The sequence below is a fragment of the Hypomesus nipponensis genome, chromosome 25 (genome assembly GCF_054491055.1).
Source record: "Hypomesus nipponensis isolate SF chromosome 25, ASM5449105v1, whole genome shotgun sequence".
Lineage (NCBI taxonomy): Eukaryota > Metazoa > Chordata > Actinopteri > Osmeriformes > Osmeridae > Hypomesus > Hypomesus nipponensis.
The window spans coordinates 212,680-238,721 of NC_140385.1; the positions used below are offsets into that span (position 1 = coordinate 212,680).

The 26,042-nt window shown below is 48.3% G+C and overlaps 2 protein-coding genes across 6 annotated transcripts; one reads left to right on the plus strand and one right to left on the minus strand.

The window, feature by feature from the left end:
• Positions 1 to 1,310: 1,310 nt before the first annotated feature.
• Positions 1,311 to 15,619, minus strand: LOC146221511 (uncharacterized). Of its 4 annotated transcripts, XM_084691278.1 has the most exons (16): positions 15,402 to 15,619; positions 14,944 to 15,018; positions 14,625 to 14,676; positions 13,965 to 14,341; positions 12,975 to 13,044; positions 12,729 to 12,795; positions 12,430 to 12,506; positions 10,898 to 11,008; positions 9,382 to 9,496; positions 9,153 to 9,228; positions 8,832 to 8,936; positions 7,408 to 7,488; positions 7,159 to 7,234; positions 2,770 to 2,822; positions 2,304 to 2,679; positions 1,311 to 2,171 (listed from the first exon to the last, which is right to left on the minus strand). In XM_084691278.1, exons 1-16 carry the CDS (start codon positions 15,480 to 15,482, stop codon positions 1,777 to 1,779), a joined length of 2,187 nt encoding a protein of 728 aa, XP_084547404.1. In that variant the 5' UTR covers positions 15,483 to 15,619; the 3' UTR covers positions 1,311 to 1,776. The 4 variants fall into 4 exon arrangements, with proteins under 4 accessions (XP_084547404.1, XP_084547406.1, XP_084547407.1 ...); XM_084691280.1 differs by lacking the exons at positions 14,944 to 15,018; positions 15,402 to 15,619 and adding an exon at positions 14,752 to 14,878 and having other exon boundaries at positions 8,787 to 8,936; XM_084691281.1 differs by lacking the exons at positions 13,965 to 14,341; positions 15,402 to 15,619 and having other exon boundaries at positions 8,787 to 8,936; positions 14,944 to 15,048.
• An 843-nt stretch (positions 15,620 to 16,462) lies between these two features.
• On the plus strand, positions 16,463 to 25,890 carry mepceb (methylphosphate capping enzyme b). 2 transcript variants are annotated; one of them, XM_084691282.1, is made up of 5 exons: positions 16,463 to 16,867; positions 17,830 to 19,419; positions 24,279 to 24,485; positions 24,989 to 25,103; positions 25,416 to 25,890. In XM_084691282.1, the coding sequence occupies exons 2-5, from the start codon at positions 17,875 to 17,877 to the stop codon at positions 25,466 to 25,468; spliced, it is 1,920 nt and encodes a 639-aa protein (XP_084547408.1). In that variant the 5' UTR covers positions 16,463 to 16,867; positions 17,830 to 17,874; the 3' UTR covers positions 25,469 to 25,890. The 2 variants fall into 2 exon arrangements, with proteins under 2 accessions (XP_084547408.1, XP_084547409.1); XM_084691283.1 differs by lacking the exon at positions 16,463 to 16,867 and adding an exon at positions 17,457 to 17,753.
• The last annotated feature ends 152 nt before the right edge of the window (positions 25,891 to 26,042 follow it).

Sequence of the window (26,042 nt, forward strand, 5' to 3'; positions counted from 1 at the left end):
TAGCTACCTCGTCTCCTCTGGTCTCTTGCTGCCTCGTCTCCTCTGGTCTCTTGCTGCCTCGTCTCCTCTGGTCTCTAGCTGCCTCTTCTCCTCTGGTCTCTAGCTGCCTCGGCTCCTCTGGTTTCTAGCTGTCTCGACATCCCCCAAATGAAAACACTCCCCCCAAATACGAGTCAACTCCCCCCAAATCGGATGACTTGTTCACCTCCCCCCAATACAAAAACACGCTCCCCCAAATGTAAAACGACATTACATTAACTAAAAAACACATTACATTAACTCTGAACGGAAAGGGTAGGTACTACACTTTAGCGCTGATTGGATGCAGTAGGCTAACTAACAAGAAATATGAAATTGATCGACAGAAGTACAAAATGCAATAGCCTGGCAGAGTTACGTGCACCAGAACATTTGTTTGGCTATCGAAGAATGTAGCATATAGTAGGCTACTTAGGCAAAAGTGTTTCGTGTTAAATGTAAAAATTGATAGCCAAACAACTATCCTGGTTCATGTTACTCTGTGATTGTGGCATTTCGTTCTTCTGTAGTGGACTATTAGTTTTTTCTTCTGAAAAGTCCTGCCTTCAACTGCGTTTTTAGCGTGCGCATAGGCTTCTTATATTGTGAAACGTTAACAGCATGTCTAAGATTATTTCATAGGAATGACCCTGATTAAAATAAAGAGTAGTGTCATGACTCTGAATTGTAAACATTTATGTTTCCTCTTTCCTTCCAACCAAAACGATCAAGTTCATGATAATGACAGTTCGTGAACTAGTTGTTTGGCTATGTTTAACACGCAATTTATGCTTTTGCAAACGTAGTCTATGCTACATGCTTCGATACCCAAATAAATGTCCTGGTGCACGTAACTCTGTCAGGCTATTGCATTTTTTACTTCTGTCAATCAATTTCTTAGCCTACTAGCATCCAATCAGCGCTAAAGTGTAGTACCTACCCTTTCCGTTCAGAGTTAAAGTAATGTCGTTTTCCATTTGGGGGAGCGTGTTTTTGTATTGGGGGGAGGTGAACAAGTCATCCGATTTGGGGGGAGTTGACTCGTATTCGGGGGGAGCGTTTTCATTTGGGGGATGTACTCATATTAGGGGGTGTGATTTGCACTTCAGGGCCACCGTACCTCTGGTCTCTAGCTACCTAGTCTCCTCTGGTCTCTAGCTACCTAGTCTCCAGGGGTCTCTAGCTACCTCATCTCCTCTGGTCTCTAGCTACATTGTCTCCTCTGGTCTCTAGCTACCACTGTCCAAAAGGAAAAAATATATATAACAAAAAACACACAGAACCAAGACATGTCAGATGTTACTGTTTAATATATATATAAATATGAAATATATAATATCAAACTCAGAACAGCAGAACACAACAGCATCTCAGCTCTAACGCCTTTCCTCCCCATCTCTCCCTCTTAAAGTATCCCTCCTCCTCTCCTCTTCCTCCAGCACCAGTACAAAGTATCCCTCCTCCTCTCTCCTCTTCCTCCAGCACCAGTACAAAGTATCCCTCCTCCTCTCCTCTTCCTCCAGCACCAGTACAAAGTATCCCTCCTCCTCTCCTCTTCCTCCATCACCAGTACAAAGTGTCCCTCCTCCTCTCCTCTTCCTCCAGCACCAGTACAAAGTATCCCTCCTCCTCTCCTCTTCCTCCAGCACCAGTACAAAGTATCCTTCCTCCTCTCCTCTTCCTCCAGCACCAGTACAAAGTATCCCTCCTCCTCTCTACTCTTCCTCCAGCACCAGTACAAAGTATCCCTCCTCCTCTCTACTCTTCCTCCAGCACCAGTACAAAGTATTCTTCCTCCTCTTGTTCAATATCCAGCGTCTTCAGCAGATCATCCCTGCAGCCCAGAATGTCCATGTCCTCATCCAGGAACTCCTCCTCTCCACCCCCTTCTCCTCCATCCTCCTCTCTCTTCCCCTCTCCTCCTCCAACTCCCCCTCTCTCCGCTCTTCCTCCACCCTCCTCTCCCTTCCCCTCTCCTCCTCCAACTCCCCCTCTCTCCGCTCTTCCTCCACCCTCCTCTCCTCCCACCTTCTTGTTTTTCTGTTTAATCTCCTCCTCTGCTCCCCCTAGAAAACAGCCTGACACTAACCCTAACCCTCTCCTGTCCTCTACTGGAGTCTTTGGGACAGTTTGGTCTGGGTTGGGGGGTGGGGCTAGAAGACAAAGGGTCAGAGGTCAGGTTAGGCCACACCCTCAGCAGCTTCTCCATTTGGTTACAAAACATTCAGGGGGGAGAGGAGAGGGAAGAGGAGTAGGGGAGACACACACAGACAGCTTCTAATCACCTGACTGAGTAGTCATCTTGTCCAGAGGTTTCAGTCCTTTAAAAAGTCCTTTAAAAAGTCCTGTCTTCTTTTCCTCTCCTCTCTCCATCTCTCTCTTCCTGTCCTCTCCTCCCTCTTTCTCTCTCTTCCTGTCCTCTCCTCCCTCCTTCTCTCTCTTCCTGTCCTCTCCTCCCTCCTTCTCTCTCTTCCTGTCCTCTCCTCCCTCCTTCTCTCTCTTCCTGTCCTCTCCTCCCTCCATCTCTCTCTTCCTGTCCTCTCCTCCCTCCTTCTCTCTCTTCCTGTCCTCTCCTCCCTCCTTCTCTCTCTTCCTGTCCTCTCCTCTCCCTTCTCTCTTCCTCTCCTCTCCTTCCGCACACAGTTTCTTGGATGGGGCCTTCTAAGGAATACACACACACACCAGTCATCTACTAATAGCAGTAGTTAGTAGTAGTAATAACAGTAGTAACAGGCGACATGGTCATCTCACCTTGTTACTGCTGCAGCCCTTCTTCCTCGTATCCAACAGCAGCTCCATCACCTCTACACACACACACAATCACACACACACACACACACACACCACATACACACACACAACATACACATACACCACACAGACACACACAACACACACCACATACACACACACAACATACACATACACCACACACACACACCATATCAAATACATTCAAATACACAATTATTTTATTTCAATGAATTCAGTTATTGAAAAAGCATTAATTTGATTTACAGATAAAGCAATCACATAAGTAACCGAATGATTTGGGCAAAGTCTGCAGTGAGCCTCATACTTGGAGCTGGGTACTGGAGCTGGGTACTGCTTGTGACAAACAGCGGAAATCGCTGTGATCTAGCCATGTCCCGTTGGAAGTACACTTCCCATTTTCCACACGGAGCCGAACTTTAACAAACTCTGAGGAGACGCAGATGTATTTTGCAGGCAGGTATTGCATCACGGGATTTGTAGTTTATTACCGCGTACGGACCAACACCAAAATCCCCCAGAAAGAACTACAACCCACCGAACCAACGTTCGGAGGGCAGCGTTCTGATGGTTTGTAGCAAAGACTCTAGAGCTCCGCTTTGTAGGCTACAACTCAATACTTTTTGGCTACTTTGTAATAACTTACTGCAGCCAGCGTTTCTGGAAATGAACGAGGGTAAAACCTTTTTTTAGACCTGACTAGATGAAATTTAAAACCTCTGATGAAAATCTGTCAGTTTAAGACTTATAAGGCCTTAAATTTTCAGTTCAGAATTGTAGACTTTAAGACCCTGCGGGAACCCTGTATATAGTAGTGTGTACAGTGCCCTCCACAGTATTGGAACCCTGTATATAGTAGTGTGTACAGTGCCCTCCACATTAGTGGAACCCTGTATATAGTAGTGTGTACAGTGCCCTCCACATTAGTGGAACCCTGTATATAGTAGTGTGTACAGTGCCCTCCACATTAGTGGAACCCTGTATATAGTAGTGTGTACAGTGCCCTCCACATTAGTGGAACCCTGTATATAGTAGTGTGTACAGTGCCCTCCACATTAGTGGAACCCTGTATATAGTAGTGTGTACAGTGCCCTCCACATTAGTGGAACCCTGTATATAGTAGTGTGTACAGTGCCCTCCACATTAGTGGAACCCTGTATATAGTAGTGTGTACAGTGCCCTCCACATTAGTGGAACCCTGTATATAGTAGTGTGTACAGTGCCCTCCACATTAGTGGAACCCTGTATATAGTAGTGTGTACAGTGCCCTCCACATTAGTGGAACCCTTGTTTAAGATGTGGTCGTGGACTTTTCGTGGACGTGGAAAAATTCTCCTTTTTCGTTAAACAACATAGAACCCAAATGCAAAAAAAGAGAGAAAAATCCAACCTTTCATTTAAGTACATTACTTTGGTGGTAAAACAAATCAAACATTTAGAAAAAATACAAAACTTGAAATTATGTGTCCCACAATTATTGGAACCCCTAACAATTCCTCAGAAAAATTTAATTGATTTTCATTTTCTTTATTTTTTATTTTGTCGTTGCTAAAGTTGGTCAGGGTATCTAGGAACCGTTAATTAGTAATTAATGACTTCTCGTTTCCCTGGGGTATAAATATGACGTGACATAGAGGCCTAATTCTCTTACCCATTTGTCAACATGCCAAAGACAAGAGAACACACCATTCAAGTAAGGCAGATGTGTGTCGACCTTCATAAGTCAGGCAATGGCTACAAGAAAATAGCCACTCGCCTTAACTTGCCCGTATCTACAGTCAGAGGAATCATTAAGAAGTTTAAAACAACTGGAACAGTGACAAACAAGGCTGGAAGAGGTCCCAAGTTTATCTTGCCACAACGCACAGTGAGGAGGATGGTAAGAGAAGTTAAAAAAAAGTCCTACGCTCACGGTCACAGACTGGCATCAAAGAGTGGCATCTTGGGGTCACAAAGTGTCCAAAACAACCATCAGACGCTCTCTACATGCCAACAAGCTGTTTGGGAGGCATGCAAGGAAAAAGCCCTTTCTCACTAATACTCAGAAACGTAAACGTCTGGAGTTTGCTAAGCGGCACTGGGAATAATTGTGGGACACATGATTTCATGTTTTTTTTTTTTTCTGAAATGTGTGATTTCTTTGCCACCAAAGTAATGTACTTAAATGAAAGGTTGGATTTTTCTCTTTTTTGTATTTGGGTTCTATGATGTTTAAATAAAAAAGGAGAATTTTTAGAAGTCCACGACCACATCTTTAACAGGGGTGCCAATAATGTGTAGGGCACTGTAAATGGTAGGGTGTATATAGTAGTGTGTATAGTACTATGTATGTATAGTAGGGATGGGAAGATTCACCGGTTCGCATCGGCATAAAAGCTCACGATGCGATTGCCCGGATCAAACGTGTGCACCGGATACAATGTGGGATGTAATCGTTTTAGGGCTGGGCGGTATGACGGTATATACCGTGCAAGCCGTGGTAGAAATGTGTCTACCGGGAGACATTTGGCTATACCGTTTCAACTGCGGTATACTCTAATACTATATTTTTGTATTACACGTGTCAATTAAATGTCTGGTTGTTGTATTGTATATAAGCCAACATATAAATCGCATTCTTGCGATATTTAGAATTGTAGTCAAACTTTTATTTGATTTGCTATTTTCATTTGACATTTAGGCACATTTGCGTTGGTCTGACGGAATTTTTGATGTGGAGTGTATTTTGTCTAAGCAGACCACATTCATGCCGATGCTAATTAATTATATATTTGAGGACCCATTCTGCAGGTAACCAATTCGATTTGTTGTTCAAGTTATGTCTCGTGCTGTAAAATTATTGTTGTAAAATTACACTGGTGGCGTTGCTAACATTCTTATCTAGGATGACTAGTGAAGGCTAACTACTTACTAACTGAGAGTGAGGTCATGCCGGGATATATCAAACTGAGGCTTAAATGTATCGACCGAGCTTTAACGAGGTTGATACGCCGAAACCCAAGTTATATGGATAGTAAAACTCAGACTGATCGCTTTCGCTCATTTTTACATTTTTGTTGGAGGGCTTTACGGATCCGTATTGAGCTGTGAGTAGGTCACCACGCGGATGGCATGACTGGCATCAGCCAATCGTAACACTCGTACTCATAAAGTAACTTTTTTGAGTCTTTTGTTTTTAACTCGAGTGTTGTCTCATGTGAGGCAGTTGTTTTTGTTTGTAATAAATAATCGAGTGCGATGATGAAGTACGCTATGGTTATTTTGTACCATTTCTTAATTTAATTTACAGAACAATTACTATACCGTGATATATACCATAACCGTGATATAAAATTACTCATACCGTGATAGAAGATTTTGGCCATATCGCCCACCCCTAAATAGTTTCTAACATCTTTGCATCGGTATTATCCGATGTATTTGTATAGAATCTTGTGTAGGCGAACACCTTTAGTATTTAGAAATGTGACCAATGATTTGTGACCAATAATTGTATATTTAGATAAATTCCTCCTCGGTTTCTTAAGCGCGTAGTATTGTGTATAGTACTGTGTATAGTACTGTGTATAGTACTGTGTATAGTTGTGTGTAGAGTACTGTGTAGAGTACTGTGTAGAGTACTGTGTATAGTACTGTGTATAGTACTGTGTAGAGTACTGTGTAGAGTACTGTGTAGAGTACTGTGTATAGTACTGTGTATAGTTGTGTGTAGAGTACTGTGTATAGTACTGTGTATAGTACTGTGTATAGTTGTGTGTATAGTACTGTGTATAGTACTGTGTATAGTACTGTGTATAGTTGTGTGTATAGTACTGTGTATAGTTGTGTGTAGAGTACTGTGTAGAGTACTGTGTATAGTACTGTGTATAGTTGTGTGTAGAGTACTGTGTACAGTACTGTGTATAGTACTGTGTATAGTACTGTGTACAGTACTGTGTATAGTACTGTGTATAGTACTGTGTATAGTACTGTGTATAGTTGTGTGTATAGTACTGTGTATAGTTGTGTGTATAGTACTGTGTATAGTACTGTGTATAGTTGTGTGTAGAGTACTGTGTATAGTTGTGTGTATAGTACTGTGTATAGTTGTGTGTATAGTACTGTGTATAGTACTGTGTATAGTACTGTGTAGAGTACTGTGTATAGTACTGTGTAGAGTACTGTGTATAGTTGTGTGTAGTTGTGTGTATAGTACTGTGTATAGTACTGTGTATAGTACTGTTTATAGTTGTGTGTATAGTACTGTGTATAGTTGTGTGTATAGTACTGTGTATAGTACTGTGTATAGTTGTGTGTATAGTACTGTGTATAGTACTGTGTAGAGTACTGTGTATAGTACTGTGTAGAGTACTGTGTATAGTTGTGTACCTGCTATATCGGTGTCCTCTGAGCTCTCTCTGTCAGAGATGGTGCGAGTTAACCACCCAAACATGGATAATCTGGTCTGGAGGAGGGAGGAGAGGGTGGGGGAGGAGGGAGGAGAGGGTGAAAGAGGAGGGAGGAGAGGGTGGGGGAGAGGGAGAGACAGAACGGGCTCTTAGTGTGTGTATGTGTGTGTTCTGCCATCTGGTGGTAATAATAATAATAATAATAATAAATGAACTTTTCTACTTTCACCTTCAGAGATGCTTTGTGGGCCCTAGCTGCCATGGTAACAGCTTCACTCAGTTTCTTCCTGTAGCTATCCTGATTCTTTGACTAAACACACACACACACACACACACACCACATGGACACACACACCACATGGACACACACCACACACAGTGTCAGATTGAGAGATCTCCTACTACTGTCCCAGGCCCAGTCTCTCCTTGTACATTACTATATTACTACTACTATATTACTCTGTGTGTGTGTCACTAACGGTAACAGCTCTGCTCTGGTCCAGGTGTGTGTGTGTGTTACTAACAGTAACAGCTCTGCTCTGGTCCAGGTGTGTGTGTGTGTGTCACTAACGGTAACAGCTGTGCTCTGGTCCAGGTGTGTGTGTGTGTTACTAACGGTAACAGCTCTGCTCTGGTCCAGGTGTGTGTGTGTGTTACTAACAGTAACAGCTCTGCTCTGGTCCAGGTGTGTGTGTGTGTCACTAACGGTAACAGCTCTGCTCTGGTCCAGGTGTGTGTGTGTGTTACTAACAGTAACAGCTCTGCTCTGGTCCAGGTGTGTGTGTGTGTTACTAACAGTAACAGCTCTGCTCTGTTCCAGGTGTGTGTGTGTGTGTCACTAACGGTAACAGCTCTGCTCTGGTCCAGGTGTGTGTGTGTGTGTCACTAACGGTAACAGCTCTGCTCTGGTCCAGGTGTGTGTGTGTGTTACTAACAGTAACAGCTCTGCTCTGGTCCAGGTGTGTGTGTGTGTCACTAACGGTAACAGCTCTGCTCTGGTCCAGGTGTGTGTGTGTGTTACTAACAGTAACAGCTCTGCTCTGGTCCAGGTGTGTGTGTGTGTTACTAACAGTAACAGCTCTGCTCTGGTCCAGGTGTGTGTGTGTGTTACTAACAGTAACAGCTCTGCTCTGGTCCAGGTGTGTGTGTGTGTTACTAACAGTAACAGCTCTGCTCTGGTCCAGGTGTGTGTGTGTGTTACTGACAGTAGAAGCTCTGCTCTGTTCCAGGTGTGTGTGTGTGTTACTGACAGTAGAAGCTCTGCTCTGGTCCAGGTGTGTGTGTGTGTTACTAACAGTAACAGCTCTGCTCTGTTCCAGGTGTGTGTGTGTGTTACTGACAGTAGAAGCTCTGCTCTGTTCCAGGTGTGTGTGTGTGTTACTGACAGTAGAAGCTCTGCTCTGGTCCAGGTGTGTGTGTGTGTTACTAACAGTAACAGCTCTGCTCTGGTCCAGGTGTGTGTGTGTTACTAACAGTAACAGCTCTGCTCTGGTCCAGGTGTGTGTGTGTGTTACTAACAGTAACAGCTCTGCTCTGGTCCAGGTGTGTGTGTGTGTTACTAACAGTAACAGCTCTGCTCTGGTCCAGGTGTGTGTGTGTGTTACTAACAGTAACAGCTCTGCTCTGGTCCAGGTGTGTGTGTGTGTTACTAACAGTAACAGCTCTGCTCTGGTCCAGGTGTGTGTAGGGCTGGATCTTGGATGAAGTAACCCAGGCTCTGCTCACTGGCTCTCCCAGGTATGTCACATGGTACCTGCACTGCTCCACACACACACACACACACACACACACACACACACACACACACACACACACACACACACACTCACCCACACACACACACACACACATATATACACACACCCAGTGTTTATGTTCATGATTACTTGTTGCCTTTGTGTGCATGTGTATATGCATGTGTATATGTGTGTATACTGTGTGTGTGGGTGTGTATACTGTGTGTGTGTATCTTACAGGATCCAAGTCAGTCTTCTTCTTGAACTGACGGAAGCTCTTAGTATCTGGATCCTTCTCCACTATGGCCGGCCACCTGACACGCACACACACACATAAAACACACACCGTTCATGTTTATAGCTCAATGGTAGTTTTTGACTGCAGATCTAGAGACTGTGAGTGTGTATTGGTGTATCTAGAGTGTGTGTATATAGTGTGTGTGTGTGTATAAAAGGTGTGTGTGTACCAGGGGTATCCAGGCTGCTGGGCCCAGACCAGGGCTCCTGGTACCAGGCTGGACCAGACCTCCTCTCCTTCTGAGCAGGACTCTTCGGAGGCTGCACACACACTGCGGGTCCTGTCTGTTGTCACACACACGTATGCACATTATACACACACCATACCACACACACACAAAACACACATCCACACCCCATCCCAACACATCACACGTGAGTGTTGGGTGTGTGTATGGTGCAGTGTTGGGTGTGTGTATGGTGCAGTGTTGGGTGTGTGTATGGTGCAGTGTTGGGTGTGTGTATGGTGCAGTGTTGGGTGTGTGTATGGTGCAGTGTTGGGTGTGTGTATGGTGCAGTGTTGGGTGTGTGTATGGTGCAGTGTTGGGTGTGTGTATGGTGCAGTGTTGGGTGTGTGTATGGTGCAGTGTTGGGTGTGTGTATGGTGCAGTGTTGGGTGTGTGTATGGTGCAGTGTTGGGTGTGTGTATGGTGCAGTGGTTCCTGTAGGATTTTTACGAGTTTTCCGGTACTGATCTTCCGAGCAGTGAACGGGACTGCACCCGACTACATCAAGTCTCTCCTGCAGCCTTACACCCCCACCCGCCACCTACGGACTTGATGTTAGTTTCCTCAAGGATCACATGACTCTTGCTTAGAGACTTGTTGCTCTTGTTGGTTAGTGGTAACTGATTTAAACTGTTGTATTCGCTGCGAAATATTCCATTTTAGTTAATCTTATTTTTATTTTTGCTTGCTTTTTCTACAAGTACACTTGCACTTAGAGATTCATGTTGTTTAATTGTAACTTGCTTAACAACATACTCTTCTGGTTCTTCCCTTTGGCACTTATTTTTTGGTTGTTCATAATGTGTGCTTCTTGTTTTGGCTACCTGCAATGCTTTGGGGCTATCTTGTTGTTGTTATTATCAGTGACCTATGCACTTTGCAGCTCTTTCTTGGAAGTCGCTTTGGATAAAAGCGTCTGCTAAATGAATAAATGTAAATGTAATGTACACTGTCTGCTTCATTTGATCTTGATAGGCTAAGAATTCTGTAGCAAATAATAACAATATACCCACTATTTATTAATTAAAACTACTTCCGCATAATAATGAACCTAAAATACAAAAGTTAGCAAAGACAACAATTGCTATCGAATCGACAAGTGCAATTTCGCTAGCAGGGGAAGAATAGCCTACAAACAACTAAAATCACCAGTTAACTTAATTTAAATGAGCAAGAACTATAGACTAATACAATAACAGGCTTAAATGAACTGACAACATAAGTTATACTTACATATATTTACAGTTCTCAAGGACGCACACACGCAATCTCAACTGCGCTGTGAAGCGCGTGTCCGTGCTATTCTCCGACATGCACTCTAACAATCACTGCTGATAAACAGCCTAAAATGTTGTACAGCCCTATTTCTGATACCGTGGCAGCAGAAATGTAGCCGTGGCGGGCCGCCACAACATAGCGGAAACACTGTGGTGTGCGTGCGTGTGTATGGTGTGTGTACCAGGGTTAAGCTGGCAGGTCCAGTCTTCCGGAAGAGCAGACAGATCTGTGAGTGGCTGCAGCTTCCTCCACTTCCTGCAGTCTGGAGCACAACACTGGACCCAGCAGTCACCTGAGGAGGAGAGGGGAGGGGAAGAAAAGGGAGGAGAGGGGAGGGAAGGGGAGGGGAGGAGAGGGGAGGGGAGGAGAAGAGAGGGGAGGTGAGGAGAGGGGAGGGGAGGGAAGGAGAAGAGAGGGGAAGAGAGGGGAGGGGAGGAGAAGAGAGGGGAGGTGAGGAGAGGGGAGGAGAAGAGAGGGGAGGAGAGGAGAGGAAAGTAGAGGAGAGGGGAGGGGAAGAGAGGGGAAGAGAAGAGAGGGGAGGTGAGGGGAGGAAAGGAGAGTAGAGGACAGGGGAGGGGAGGAGAGGAGAAGAGAGGGGAGGTGAGGAGAGGGGAGGAGAAGAGAGGGGAGGAGAGGAGAGGAAAGGAGAGTAGAGGAGAGGGGAGGGGTGGAGAAGAGAGGGGAGGGGAAGAGAAGAGAGGGGAGGTGAGAAGATCAAATCAAATCAAATTTATTTTTATAGCCCTTTTTACACGCAAGCATGTCACAGAGGGCTTCACATACGCCCATAGAACTGCCCCTCAACCAACCTAAACCCTCAAGGAAGACAAGGAAAAACTCCCAACAAGAGAAAAAATGGAAGAAACTTTGGGAGAAGCAATTCAGAGGGGGATCCCCTCCTCCAGAGACGGTTGGTAAGAGAGAGGAGCAGAACACAAGCTAAACATAGTCATACAATGTCAATGGGTTTTTAAACACAAAAGAGAGGGGAGGGGAGGGGAGGAGAAGAGAAGAGAAGAGAAGAGAGGGGAGGGGAGGGGAGGAGAGGGGAGGGGAGGAGAAGAGAGGGGAGGAGAAGAGAAGGGAGGAGAAGAGAAGAGAGGAGAGGAGAGGAGAGGAGAGGAGAGGAGAGGGGAGGGGAGGAGAGGGGAGGAGAAGAGAGGGGAGGAGAAGAGAAGGGAGGAGAAGAGAAGATAGGTGAGGGGAGGGGAGGGGAGGGGAGGGGAGGGGAGGGGAGGGGAGGGGAGGGGAGGGGAGGGGAGGGGAGGGGAGGGGAGGGGAGGGGAGGGGAGGAGAAGAGAAGAGAAGAGAGGTGAGGGGAGGTGATGGGAGGAGAAGAGAGGTGAGGGGAGGGGAGGAGAAGAGAGGTGAGGGGAGGGGAGGAGAAGAGAGGGGATGGGAAGAGAAGAGGGGGGATGGGAAGAGAGGTGAGGGGAGGGGAAGAGGAGAGAGGAGGAGAAGAGAGGGGAGGGGAGGGGAAGAGGAGAGAGGAGGAGAAGAGAGGGGAGGGGAAGAGGAGAGAGGAGGAGAAGAGAGGGGAGGGGAAGAGGAGAGAGGAGGAGAAGAGAGGGGAGGTGAGGAGAGGGGAGGGGAAGAGGAGAGAGGGGAGGTGAGGAGAGGGGAGGGGAGGGGAGGAGAGGGGAAGAGAAGAGAGGGGGGGCAAGGAGAGGGGAGGAGAGATATAGAGAGATGGAGGGAGAGAGGTGAACCTACACGCAGAGAAGTCAGAGTCTTGATCCTCTTCCTCGTCCTGAAGTCTCTTCCTCTGTGTCTCTCTGCTGCCCTCCACCCTGCAACAGCATCGGACCACTAAACGTGTGTGTGGTGAGTGTGTGTATGTGTATGTTTTGAGTGTCTGGGCTAAAGTGTGTGTGTGTGTTTTGAGTTTGTGTGTGGACATGGAGTGTGTGTGTTTTGAGTGTGTGTTTTGAGTGTGTGTTTTGAGTGTGTGTGTGGACGTGGAGTGTGTGTGTGTTTTGAGTGTGTGTGTGGGGTGTGTGTGTGAGCCTCACTTGTGGGAGACATGGTCTATACTGGTCTGCAGCTGCTCAACTTCACTCAGCATCACTTTAGCATCTTCTACACACACACACACATCACACACAGGAGGAACAGCTAGACATTACTATTAGTGGATATAGGAATACAATAATATAAATGGGTTAATTTGTATAAGGTGATAGAGGGAGGATGAGAGGATGAGTGTAGGAGAATGAGAGGATGGAGGGATGAGGATGGAGGAATGAGAGTGTACCCACCCAGGCAAACATCCAAGAAGGGTTCCAGCACCCTCTGAAAGAGCTTGTCATACTGGCTGTCTGACAGAGACTGGAGGAGGAAGGGGGAGGAGAGGAGGGGAGACGGAGGAGAGGAGGGGAAGAGGAGAGGAGGGGAAGGAGAGGACAGGAAGAGGTGGGGGAGGAGAGGAGGGGGAGAGAGGAGAGGAGGGGCAGAGGAGGGGAGACGGAGGAGAGGAGAGGAGGGGAAGAGGAGAGGAGGGGAAGGAGAGGACAGGAAGAGGTGGGGGAGGAGAGGAGGGGGAGGAGAGGAGGAGAGGAAGAGAAGAGGAGGGGGAGGAGAGGAGGGGGAGGAGGAGAGGAGAGGAAGGGGAGAGGAGGTGGAGGAGAGGAGGGGGAGAGAGGAGAGGAGAGGAGAGGAGGGGGAGAGGAGGGGAGATGGAGGAGAGAAGGGGAAGAGGAGAGGAGGACAAGTGAGGACAGGAAGAGGTGGGGGAGGAAAGGAGGGGGAGGAGAGGAAGAGAAGAGGAGGGGGAGGAGAGGAAGGGGAGGAGAGGAGGGGAGGAGAGGAGGGGAAGAGGAAAGCAAGGAGAAGAGGAGAGTAAAGGGAAGAGGAGAGGAAAGAGGAGGGAAAGAGGGGAGGAGAGGAGGGGAAGAGGACAGGAGAGGAGGGGGAGGAGAGGAGAAGAAGAGGGGAAGAGGAGAGGAGGATGTGGGAGGAGGAGAGAAGAAGGGTAAGGAGGAGGGGAGGCAGTTATAGTTACACTGAGCTGTCGACAGTAAGATAATAATTTATCTCCATCCCTATCTCCAGCTATATTCCCTCTCCCTGGCTCATTCCTTGCTCTCTCTCCCCTGAAACTTGATCCACCCTGCCCCTTTAGGCAGGAAGAACATTTAATTGCACTCATCCTTCCATCTCTCCTCCTCCCTCCCAACATGTCCTAGCCTCCTGTTCTCCCTCCCTCTGTCCTACCTTCATCTCTAACTCTGATCCCATTCTTCTCTTACCTCTGTTTGAATCTGTTCTCCCTTCTTAGCTCTCCTCTTTTTCCCTTCTTTTTTACTCTTCTCTCTCTCTCCATTCTTCTTGAACTTCTTCACTGTCAGCCCCTCTCTCTCCTCTTTCTTCCCCTCACATCCTCTCTTTCCACGTCTCACTCCAGCACCTGAACTCTCATCTTTTAGTGTCACCCTCTTCTTCCCTGATGGCTTCTCTCCATTCTTCAGTGAACATGGTCGCCTCCTCTGGATCTCCCCTTCTCCTGGCTCTGCTTCCATCTTCCTCCCACCCCCATCTCCCTTTCTCTCCCCTCCTCCCATTTTCCCGGACTTGGCTACAGGAGGGGCAAACTTGAACTTCTCTTTCTGGGCTGCTATGGTTACAGCTATAATACACGAACACAAACTCATCATTTAGGTTAACTAACTAGCGTTAGTATGTAAGCGAACGTTACTTACTGTAGCAAAAAAGTTCTCACCTTCTCAGACACTTAACAGCGTATAAGCAAGCTCCCTTTGACCATAAGAGACACAACTACCTAGCTTTGACCATAATCGTTTTACAGTAACTAAGTATTTAGCAACTAACATACCGCAGAAACTCTTTTCTCTGGGTTACAGAATTCCTGCTAGGTTGTTGTCTCTAGTTAGCAAGCTGGACTAGCTTACCGTTATCCGTGTCCATTCCGGCGTACAGTACAGTATACTCTTTCCTTTCGTCCTGGAGAAGGTAAGTTTGAGGAAAACAATGTGGAGATGTTTCACATATGGTGTAAACGTATAGATATATACATACTTGAGTTAGCTATATGTGGTTCTGATCTCCTGGACTGTTAAATCTGAGGAGATTTCTGTCGTCAACTTGACAAACGGCACGCGCACTATTCAAACAACCTGACATGATGATTTGCCGCCAAAGCAGCAACTTGATAACGTCATACATTTACATTTAGTCATTTATCAGACGCTCTTATCCAGAGCGACTTACAGTATGTACAGGGACATTCTCCCCCAGGCAAGTAGGGTGAAGTGCCTTGCATCTGACTCCGTCATCCTTGACCAGCTGCGTTGAATCACATCACAAATCAAGTTCTATTCATTCATTTTAGAATCCGGATTTATTGCCAACTTGGTTTACAGTGTAAACTTACACATACAAGGAATTTGCGTTAGTAGGTGGCAGAGGTGTTTTTAGACCCTTTTTAGGGGTGCTAAGCATTTCATCTCAGCACTACTATATATATATATATATATATAATTGTTTATTATAATTGTATGCTGGTAGTTCATGAAGAAAGGGACATCCTTAGTTTTTTCCTTCATTCAATATTTTGCATAATAAATGTATTCATTGTTATCCAGTGAAATTAGGGATTTATTACAGGCATGCAAACTCCTCACCTTTAGGTGAGACTCACCTTTATGAAACCAAAATGGGTAACTTACGCGATTCGTGCAGATCCCATTAGATAATGTATTTTGGGGTGGGGGGGTCATGGTGGGTCGTAGCCATGGCCACCACAGCATTTTACCCGTGCTTCCCAACTTTAGAACTGGCTCTGGAACCAAACGTCACTCCTAATGCCTAAACCTCACAGCCAAGGCAGAGGCAGCGTGGAGAGAGGTTTACAGACTCACCTTACAACATCTATTTTAGTAGAAACAATTTTAATACAATATTGAAAATAATGTCTATTGGATGTGTGTTAGCTTGTCAGTAAGTGATGCTTTTGACTTTTGCTTTTTAAAGTCGTTCAACACAGGTAAAACTGTTTGTTTAATTGTTTTTTTTATGATGTATGCTATACAAAAAATGTATGTGTGGTTAAAAGAACATGACATTTTTTACAAGAGCACAGATTAGCCTCTTTATTTTGCTCTCAAAGTGCACCAGATTTATGCGTTTAACTCTAAAATGTAATAAATGTTCTTCTGGGTGAGCATGCCCCCGGACCTGCCTAGAGGTTCGGGGGTTCGCTGCATCCTTCTCACTTTTTTTTCACCCCTGACCTGTTTGCATGCCTGTTATAAGCAAGGGGATTTAGCACTTTTCCAAGATAGGCCTACTGTATTCACATACGTCTTAATGTATGAGTCAAGTAACAGTTAATCCTATTCCTAACCCTTACAAATATAGTTAATTAAATGGATTGATAATGTACTCCCAATTCCTGACTATTTGGAATAACTCAGTATACAATTTAGTATATTAGAACTCATGAAGCAAACACTGTTTTGTCGACTTCCTCAAACTCCTTAATAATATTAACAACAACAGTGTGATGTAGGCTAATTAGTTCACATACATGAGGATATTCATACAGGAAAACTGTTCAGTTTTACTCAAATTGGTCCCCTCTCTCAAAAGCTTGAATCACTATTTCACCCATTCGCAGTGTGTGTTATGTCGATCGTTTGAAAAGTGTCCCCCCAAAACACAATTTCCCATCATTCTTAGCGATCCTGGCACGTGGAATGGTACGGAAGGGGGAGGGGAGTGGGGGAGGGGAGGCAGAGTAATCCAAGATGTTTATTTGTTGATTCTGATTACGAAATAACAGCACGGTGTTTCGACTCTCTGTATTATTTGCCTCCGTGTTGCAGCCTTGAGAAGTGACTCAGTTATTAACAGATTTGACGCTATCAGAATAAAACCACATCGGCTGTTAATGAGGCGCTAGGGGGGCTGGCAGCCTCCTGAGCGTGTGTCCTGTTCTTCTGTCAAAACGTGAAACTGCCGCTATACTGGACTGCGGCCGGTGGCGCGGGGGTGATTCAGTTGGAGTTTACAGACAGACTACGGGAAATAGCTGCGAAAAAACAAAGGCGAACGAGACTATTTAACAATTTTATCAGGCATTCTTGAAGATACCCCTTTTAATAGACGGAGGGACTTAGTCTACCCTGCCACGGTGAGTGCCCTATTGGCGGTATCACGGAGGTCGGATACGAGTACGAGGCGCCATTCGCTGGTTACCGTGTCCGTCACCGCCTCTGTGTGTTTGGACTGGCATATATAAACCGAGGCTATGCTCAAACGTACAGACCCAGCGACACACACGCACACACACACATACACACACGATTTGAGGCATTACTGAGTTTAAACAACCTAGTTGCCTGCATACCACTCACACAGACTGACAGCTGTGCAGAAGGACGTTTTTGATAATCTTAGAGACAACATTTTTTTTCTCTGTCTAAATGGATACATATGCATAGTTGCATAGGAAGTAGCTAAAGTGAGGAAGCTAGCTTGCAGGCTAGCTTCATACCCGTCAGACAGACTAGTTGGGCGTATTTTTGTTGTGTTTTGGAGAGAGCAGACATAGTCCAGCAGGAGGGGCGGAGGGACGCAGCGCTGACAGCCGTAAGGGGAGGGCAGAGTGAGTGAGTGTGTGAGGGAGAGAGACAGCGAGAGAGAGGGGGCAAAGGGACTGTGTTAGCTGGAGGGGGGTGGAGTGAGTGTGTGGGGGGGGGCACATATTCATGAGGTCTGACGAAGGCGTGGCTTTGCAAATCAGCTGCACTTTTCTAGACACTCAGTAGGCGTAGTGACAGGGGTGGGGAGTGAGTCTCAAACTCTCTCACAAACACTGCACTCTGTCTCACACATACACACACTGCACTCTGTCTCACACATACACACACTGCGCTCTGTCTCACACATACACACACTGCACTCTGTCTTACACATACACACACTACGCTCTGTCTCTCACACACACACCGCTCTGTTTGCCTCTTACACACACACATACGCAGCCTCTTTCAGAGTGTGTGGTTTCCCCTGGCTGGGTGAGTACAAGTCTGTCAGACCAGACAACAGACCAGATGACGCCCCTCTCTAAACCCTCCCTTTCTTTCTCCTCAGCTCCATGCCATTGGTCAACACACCCGGAGCCCTGCCTACCGGAAGATGATCAGGATGTCATTGGACAAAGAGACTGTCCTTTCCAGAGACCCAGTCCTCCCAGCATGCCCTGGGGCTGGGGGTGGAGCTCTGAACGACCAATCCAACAGCCTTGTCCCCAAACCAGGAAAGACACGCCCCCTCTGTCCGAAAAATGGGATCCAGGCTCCACCCCCACCCCAGGCCCCACCCCCTGCATCCCAACAGCGAATGGCGAAGCGGCGTTACTCTGTGGGCATTGGCTTCAAGCATCCAGGCTTCAGCAAGCGCCGTCGCCGTGCCAACAGCGACAGCCAATCAGAGCCCTCCCTCCCCACCAACTTCCTCCTGGGCGGGAACATCTTTGACCCGCTGAACCTCAACTCCCTATTGGACGAGGAGGTAAGCCGCACGCTGAACGCGGCCACGCCCCAAAGCTCTCCCCTGCCGGCGCGGGCCAGAGACCCCGTCCAGATCCTGGTACCCCGTGACATCACGGACCCCCTCAACCTGAAGAGCGGGGGGCCAGGGGGGCTGCTGTTGTCCCCCCTGAAGAGCAGGAAGAGGCACAGGAACAGGCACCACGGGGCCGACGCCCTCTCTGACTCCGCCAAGTCGAAGGTCGCAGGTGAGCTGGTGTTGGGGGCGCAGGCTGCTGCAGTACCACCAGCGTCCAGAGAGGGCAGTGTGGTGTCTCCTCTCCCCTACGAGCTCAACACTTCCATCAACTGCAGGGACGAGGTGGTCCCGCCCATCCTGCCCCGGAGACACACCCACCCAGGTCCCTCCAAGACCAGTCACCATGCCGACGGCCATCGCCCACGGAAACGCCGACGCACAACCTCCGCCAGGTCTGAGCACCCTCCATCTCTGACTCCGCCCCCTCCGAGCTTCCACACGCCACTGGGGGCGGGGCCTCAAAGACACAAGCCGCTGGCACCTCCTCCGAGGAAGAAGAACAAGTATCTCCACGGCAATTTCAGTCGTTACTATGGCTACCGCGGTTGCTACGGCGCCGTAGGCGAGGGGCGGGTCGGGCCAGGGGAAGATCCCCGCCTCGAGATGCTGCAGCCTGATTGGTTCAGAGGGAAGATGGCACTGGACATTGGCTGCGGCACGGGTCACATGACCCTGGCCATAGCTCGCAGGTTTGGCCCCGCCCACATCCTGGGCATGGACATGGATAAGCGCCTGGTGCACGCCGCCAGGAAGAATGTTCGGCACTTCCTGTCTCAAAGCCTCGCACAGGAAGCTGATGAGAGGGGGGGGGGTGGGTCACTGGAGGATCCTGGGAAACAAACGATGGCTGCAGGAGTTGATGGAAGCAGGATGGAGGGGAGGGAGGAGAGAGGAGGGGAGGGGAGGGAGGACAGAGGAGAGGAGGGGAGGGAGGAGAGAGGAGAAGAAGAAGAGTTACAGAGGTTACTGACAGTGTTGGCGCGCCCCCCAGACAGGAAGACCCACGCCCCTTTCCCGCTCTCTCTCCGGGTGACCAGGGGCCCCCTGGCTGCCCCCCCCCTGGCCGCCTCTCCCCACCCCGGAACATTCCCCCACAACGTCACCTTCCTCACGGTAAGCAGGCAGTCTGGGGGGGACTCTCTTCCACACTCTCTCTCCCACACTCTCTCTCTCTCTCCCACACACTCTATACCACACACACAGTTTCTCTCTCACACACACTCTCTCTCTCCCACACACTCTCTCTCTCCCACACACACACACTCTCTCTCTCCCACACACTCTCTCTCCCACACACACTCTCTCTCTCCCACACACACTCTCTCTCCCACACACACACTCTCTCTCTCCCACACACACTCTCTCTCCCACACACACACTCTCTCTCTCCCACACACTCTCTCTCCCACACACACTCTCTCTCTCCCACACACACACACTCTCTCTCCCACACACACTCTCTCTCTCCCACACACACACACACTCTCTCTCCCACACTCTCTCTCTCCCACACTCTCTCCCTCCCTTACACACTCTCTCTCTCCCACACTCTCTCTCTCCCACACTCTCTCTCTCCCACACACACTCTCTCTCTCCCACACTCTCTCTCTCCCACACTCTCTCTCTCCCACACTCTCTCTCTCCCACACACACACTCTCTCTCTCCCACACACACTCTCTCTCTCCCACACACACTCTCTCTCCCACACACACACTCTCTCTCCCACACACACTCTCTCTCTCCCACACACACACTCTCTCTCTCCCACACTCTCTCTCTCCCACACACACTCTCTCTCTCCCACACACATTCTCTCTCTCCCACACACACACTCTCTCTCTCCCACACACACACTCTCTCTCCCACACACACTCTCTCTCTCTCCCACACACTCTCTCTCTCTCCCACACACACTCTCTCTCCCACACACACTCTCTCTCTCCTACACACTCTCTCTCTCCCACACACACTCTCTCTCCCACACACACTCTCTCTCTCCTACACACTCTCTCTCTCCCACACACACTCTCTCTCTCTCCCACACACTCTCTCTCTCCCACATACACTCTCTGTCCCACACACACTCTCTCTCTCTCCCACACACTCTCTCTCTCCCACACACACTCTCTCTCTCCTACACACACTCTCTGTCCCACACACACTCTCTCTCTTTCCCACACACTCTCTCTCCCACACACTCTCTCTCTCCCACACACACACACTCTCTCTCTCTCCCACACACACTTTCTCTCACTCTCTCCCACACACACACACTCTCTCTCTCCCACACACACTTTCTCTCCCACACACACTCTCTCTCTCCCACACACACACACTCTCTCTCCCACACACACACACTCTCTTTCCCACACACACTCTCTCTCTCCCACACACACACTCTCTCTCCCACACACACTCTCTCTCTCCCACACACACACACTCTCTCTCTCCCACACACTCTCTCTCTCCCACACACACTCTCTCTCTCCCACACACACTCTCTCTCTCCCACACACACACTCTCTCTCTCCCACACACACACTCTCTTTCCCACACACATTCTCTCTCTCCCACACACTCTCTCTCCCACACACACTCTCTCTCTCTCCCACACACACTTTCTCTCCCACACACACACTCTCTCTCTCCCACACACACACACTCTCTTTCCCACACACACTCTCTCTCTCCCACACACACACTCTCTCTCTCCCACACACACTTTCTCTCCCACACACACACTCTCTCACTCTCTCCCACACACTCTCTCTCTCCCACACACACACTCTCTCTCTCCCACACACACACTCTCTCACTCTCTCCCACACACACACTCTCTCACTCTCTCCCACACACTCTCTCTCTCCCACACACACACTCTCTCTCTCTCCCACACACACTTTCTCTCCCACACACACTTTCTCTCCCACACACACTCTCTCTCTCCCACACACACACTCTCTCTCTCCCACACACACACACTCTCTTTCCCACACACACTCTCTCTCTCCCACACACACACTCTCTCTCCCACACACACTCTCTCTCCCACACACACACTCTCTCTCTCCCACACACTCTCTCCCACACACACTCTCTCTCTCCCACACACACTCTCTCTCTCCCACACACACTCTCTCTCTCCCACACACACACTCTCTCTCTCCCACACACACTCTCTCTCCCACACACACTCTCTCTCTCCCACACACACTCTCTCTCTCCCACACACACTCTCTCTCTCCCACACACACACTCTCTCTCTCCCACACACACACTCTCTTTCCCACACACACTCTCTCCCACACACACTCTCTCTTTCCCACACACACTCTCTCTCTCCCACACACACTCTCTCTCTCCCACACACACTCTCTCTCTCCCACACACACACTCTCTCTCTCCCACACACACTCTCTCTCTCCCACACACACTCTCTCTTTCCCACACATACTCTCTCTCTCCCACACACACACTCTCTCTCTCCCACACACACTCTCTTTCCCACACACACTCTCTCTCTCCCACACACTCTCTCTCTCCCACACACACTCTCTCTCTCTCCCACACACACTTTCTCTCCCACACACACACTCTCTCTCTCCCACACACACACACTCTCTTTCCCACACACACTCTCTCTCTCCCACACACACACTCTCTCTCCCACACACTCTCTCTCTCCCACACACACACTCTCTCTCTCCCACACACACTCTCTCTCCCACACACACTCTCTCTCCCACACACACACTCTCTCTCTCCCACACACTCTCTCTCCCACACACACACTCTCTCCCACACACACACTCTCTCCCACACACTCTCTCTCTCTCCCACACACACTTTCTCTCCCACACACACACTCTCTCTCTCCCACACACACACACTCTCTTTCCCACACACACTCTCTCTCTCCCACACACACACTCTCTCTCCCACACACACTCTCTCTCTCCCACACACACTCTCTCTCTCCCACACACTCTCTCTCTCCCACACACACTCTCTCTCTCCTACACACTCTCTCTCCCACACACACTCTCTCTCTCCTACACACTCTCTCTCTCCCACACACACTCTCTCTCTCTCCCACACACTCTCTCTCCCACACACACTCTCTCTCTCTCCTACACACTCTCTCTCTCCCACACACACACTCTCTCCCACACACTCTCTCTCTCTCCCACACACACACTCTCTCTCTCCCACACACACTTTCTCTCCCACACACACACACTCTCTTTCCCACACACACTCTCTCTCTCCCACACACACACACTCTCTTTCCCACACACACTCTCTCTCTCCCACACACACACTCTCTCTCCCACACACTCTCTCTCTCTCCCACACACACACTCTCTCTCTCCCACACACTCTCTCTCCCACACACACTCTCTCTCTCCCACACACACACTCTCTCTCTCCCACACACACACTCTCTCTCACACACACACTCTCTCTCTCTCCCACACACTCTCTCTCTCCCACACACACACTCTCTCCCACACACACACTCTCTCTCTCTCTCTCTCACACACACTCTCTCTCTCCCACACACTCTCTCTCACACACACTCTCTCTCTCCCACACACACACTCTCTCTCTCTCACACACACACACTCTCTCTCTCCCACACACACACTCTCTCCCACACACACACTCTCTCTCTCTCTCACACACACTCTCTCTCTCCCACACACTCTCTCTCACACACACTCTCTCTCTCCCACACACACACTCTCTCTCTCTCACACACACACACTCTCCCACACACACTCTCTCACACACACTCTCTCCCACACACACACACTCTCTCTCTCCCACACACTCTCTCTCACACACACTCTCTCCCTCTTCATCTGTGTCTAAATGTCTCTTTCCGTGTGAGAGAGACTGTGTGTGAGAGAGAGAGAGAGAGAGAGAGAGAGAGAGAGAGAGAGAGAGAGAGAGAGAGAGAGAGAGAGAGACTGTATGTGTACTTCTGCATATCTAGGTCACATGTATCCTTTTACAACATTATGTAATATCAGCAGCTGTCAGACCTGTGTGAGTGTATTTATTTATGTGTGTGTGTGTGTGTGTGTGTGTACACATGCAAACTAACTAGTTTATGCTCTGGACCTTGCTTAAATACTCTTCCTTCTAAATCTACTCTACTGTGCTCTACTCTACTGTGTCTCTACTGTGCTCCACTTTACTGTGCTGTATTCTACTGTGTTCTAGTTTACTGTGCTCTACTGTGCTCTTCTCTACTGTGCTCTAACTGTGCTCCACTCTACTGTGTCTCTACTGTGCTCTACTCTACTGTGTCTCTACTGTGCTCTACTCTACTGTGCTCTACTCTACTGTGTCTCTACTGTGCTCTACTCTACTGTGTCTGTACTGTGCTCTACTCTACTGTGCTCTACTCTACTGTGCTCTACTCTACTGTGTCTCTACTGTGCTCTACTCTACTGTGTCTGTACTTTGCTCTACTCTACTGTGTCTCTACTGTGCTCTACTCTACTGTGTCTGTACTGTGCTCTACTCTACTGTGTCTCTACTGTGCTCTACTCTACTGTGTCTGTACTGTGCTCTACTCTACTGTGCTCTACTCTACTGTGTCTCTACTGTGCTCTACTCTACTGTGTCTGTACTGTGCTCTACTCTACTGTGTCTCTACTGTGCTCTACTCTACTGTGTCTGTACTGTGCTCTACTCTACTGTGTCTCTACTGTGCTCTACTCTACTGTGTCTGTACTGTGCTCTACTCTACTGTGCTCTACTCTACTGTGCTCTACTCTACTATGTCTCTACTGTGCTCTACTCTACTGTGTCTGTACTGTGCTCTACTCTACTGTGTCTCTACTGTGCTCTACTCTACTGTGTCTGTACTGTGCTCTACTCTACTGTGCTCTACTGTGCTCTACTCTACTGTGCTCCACTCCACCCTGCTGTACTCACTGTTGACCCTGTCTTTTGCCAGGGCAACTATGTGATGGACAGGGAGGCAGGGCTGGAGCAGTATGATGTCATCCTGTGTCTGGGCATGGCCAAGTGGGTGCATCTTCACCATGGTGACTGGGGAGTTACCAGGCTGTTCAGACGAGCCTATCAAAGCCTCCAGCCAGGAGGACACTTCCTGCTCGAGGCCCAATCATGGAGCAGCTACTGTCACAGCAAGAGGACCTCGGTGAGACACACACACTGTATACACACACTTAAACACTTTTACACACTCCATGGTCACGCTTGACTTGACTTTAAAAAAAAAGGCGCTGCCTTTTTGCATGCAACTCTCTGGGAAAAGGAGGAGAAAAAAAACGGTCACCTTTTAAAAACTTCTAAAAAAGCGCAGCACCCGAGGTCTTTTTGAGTAAAATGTTCTCAACTTTTTAGAAAAGCGCTGGGTGACGTTTGGCTCCTCAAACGCCAAAGCTAAAGCAAGTAATTAAATTGTATTCGCCATAGTAGCTAGCTCTAGCTGTCATTTTGTCATTAAGTAACCAATGGAAAAAACGGATTATGATGTATCGCTAGAATGTATGATTCCCGTTAAGGTTACAGAATTCTCGCACTGAAAGCTCTCAAAAGGCACTCAAAAGGCAGCGCTTTTTTCTAACAAAAAGTCAAGTGTGAACACTCACAAATGAGCTGTGTGGCCTGGTCAATGATAGTATGCTGTTGGTTTCCTAGGAGACAACGTTGAAGAACTTCCGGAACATTCGTCTGCGTCCGGAGAAGTTCTGTTCCTATCTGACCTCCTCCAAGGGAGGATTCTCCTCCTACCACCTCCTCCTCTCAGACACAGGTACCTCCTCCTGCTCCTACCACGTCCTCCTACCTCCCCTACCTCCTCCTCTCAGACACAGGGACCTGCTCCTACCACGTCCTCCTCTCCTCCTACCTCCCCTACCTCCTCCTCTCAGACACAGGTACCTCCTCCTGCTCCTACCACGTCCTCCCTCCTCCTACCTCCCCTACCTCCTCCTCTCAGACACAGGGACCTCCTCCTCTCCTCCTCTTCCTCTCCTCCTCTTCCTCTCCTCCTCTTCCTCTTTCCCTCAGACACAGGGATCTCCTCCATGAGCAAGCCATTTAGTGTGTGTGTGTTTGTCTTCAGGTTACCACAGGCCCATCTACCTTTTCCACAAAGGCCGCACTTCCAGGAAGTGACACAGCAGGAAGGAAATGGCGGTCAGCCCAGGGCTTGGTGTGTGACTGGATAACCTCTGACTACAAGAAACTGGTTGATGCTGACAGCTAGACCACAGGATTGGACAACTCTGTGGTCACGTGATCTGCTTGTTCACAGATGACTGGGAGACACAACACACACATCACACACACACACACACTTAACACATCACACATACCTAACACACACCTAGCACACAGACACACACCTATGATACACACATATCACATGTGTGTATCAAAGAGTGTGTCAGAGAGAGTGTGTGTGTCAGAGTGTGTGTGTGTCAGAGTGTGTGTGTGTCAGTGTGTGTCTGTGTGTGTGTGTGTGTCAGAGAGTGTGTGTGTGTGTGTGTTAACCATGTCGTAGTTTCTATTTTTCATCAATAAAGTGTATTGATTAACTTGCCCCTTCTCTCTATTAGCAGCAAATTACACTGACTGGTTATGAAGACTGGTTGTTATAAACTGACTGGTTATGAAGACTGGTTGTTATAAACTGACTGGTTATGAACTGAATGGTTGCTATAAACTGACTGGTTATGAAGACAGGTTG

Bases quoted from the DNA above. Each gene is read 5' to 3' on its own strand.
- LOC146221511 (XM_084691278.1), bottom strand. From the start codon at position 15,482: ATGCTGTGGTGGCCATGGCTACGACCCACCATGACCCCCCCACCCCAA. The intron at 14,677-14,943 runs GTAAGTCGCTCT...TACCTTCTCCAG, and splicing joins AGAATGTCCCTGTACATACT to GACGAAAGGAAAGAGTATAC. The intron at 9,497-10,897 runs GTACACACACCA...GTGTGACAACAG, and splicing joins GACCTGCCAGCTTAACCCTG to ACAGGACCCGCAGTGTGTGT.
- mepceb (XM_084691282.1), top strand. From the start codon at position 17,875: ATGATCAGGATGTCATTGGACAAAGAGACTGTCCTTTCCAGAGACCCA. The intron at 19,420-24,278 runs GTAAGCAGGCAG...GTCTTTTGCCAG, and splicing joins ACAACGTCACCTTCCTCACG to GGCAACTATGTGATGGACAG. The intron at 25,104-25,415 runs GTACCTCCTCCT...GTTTGTCTTCAG, and splicing joins CCTCCTCCTCTCAGACACAG to GTTACCACAGGCCCATCTAC.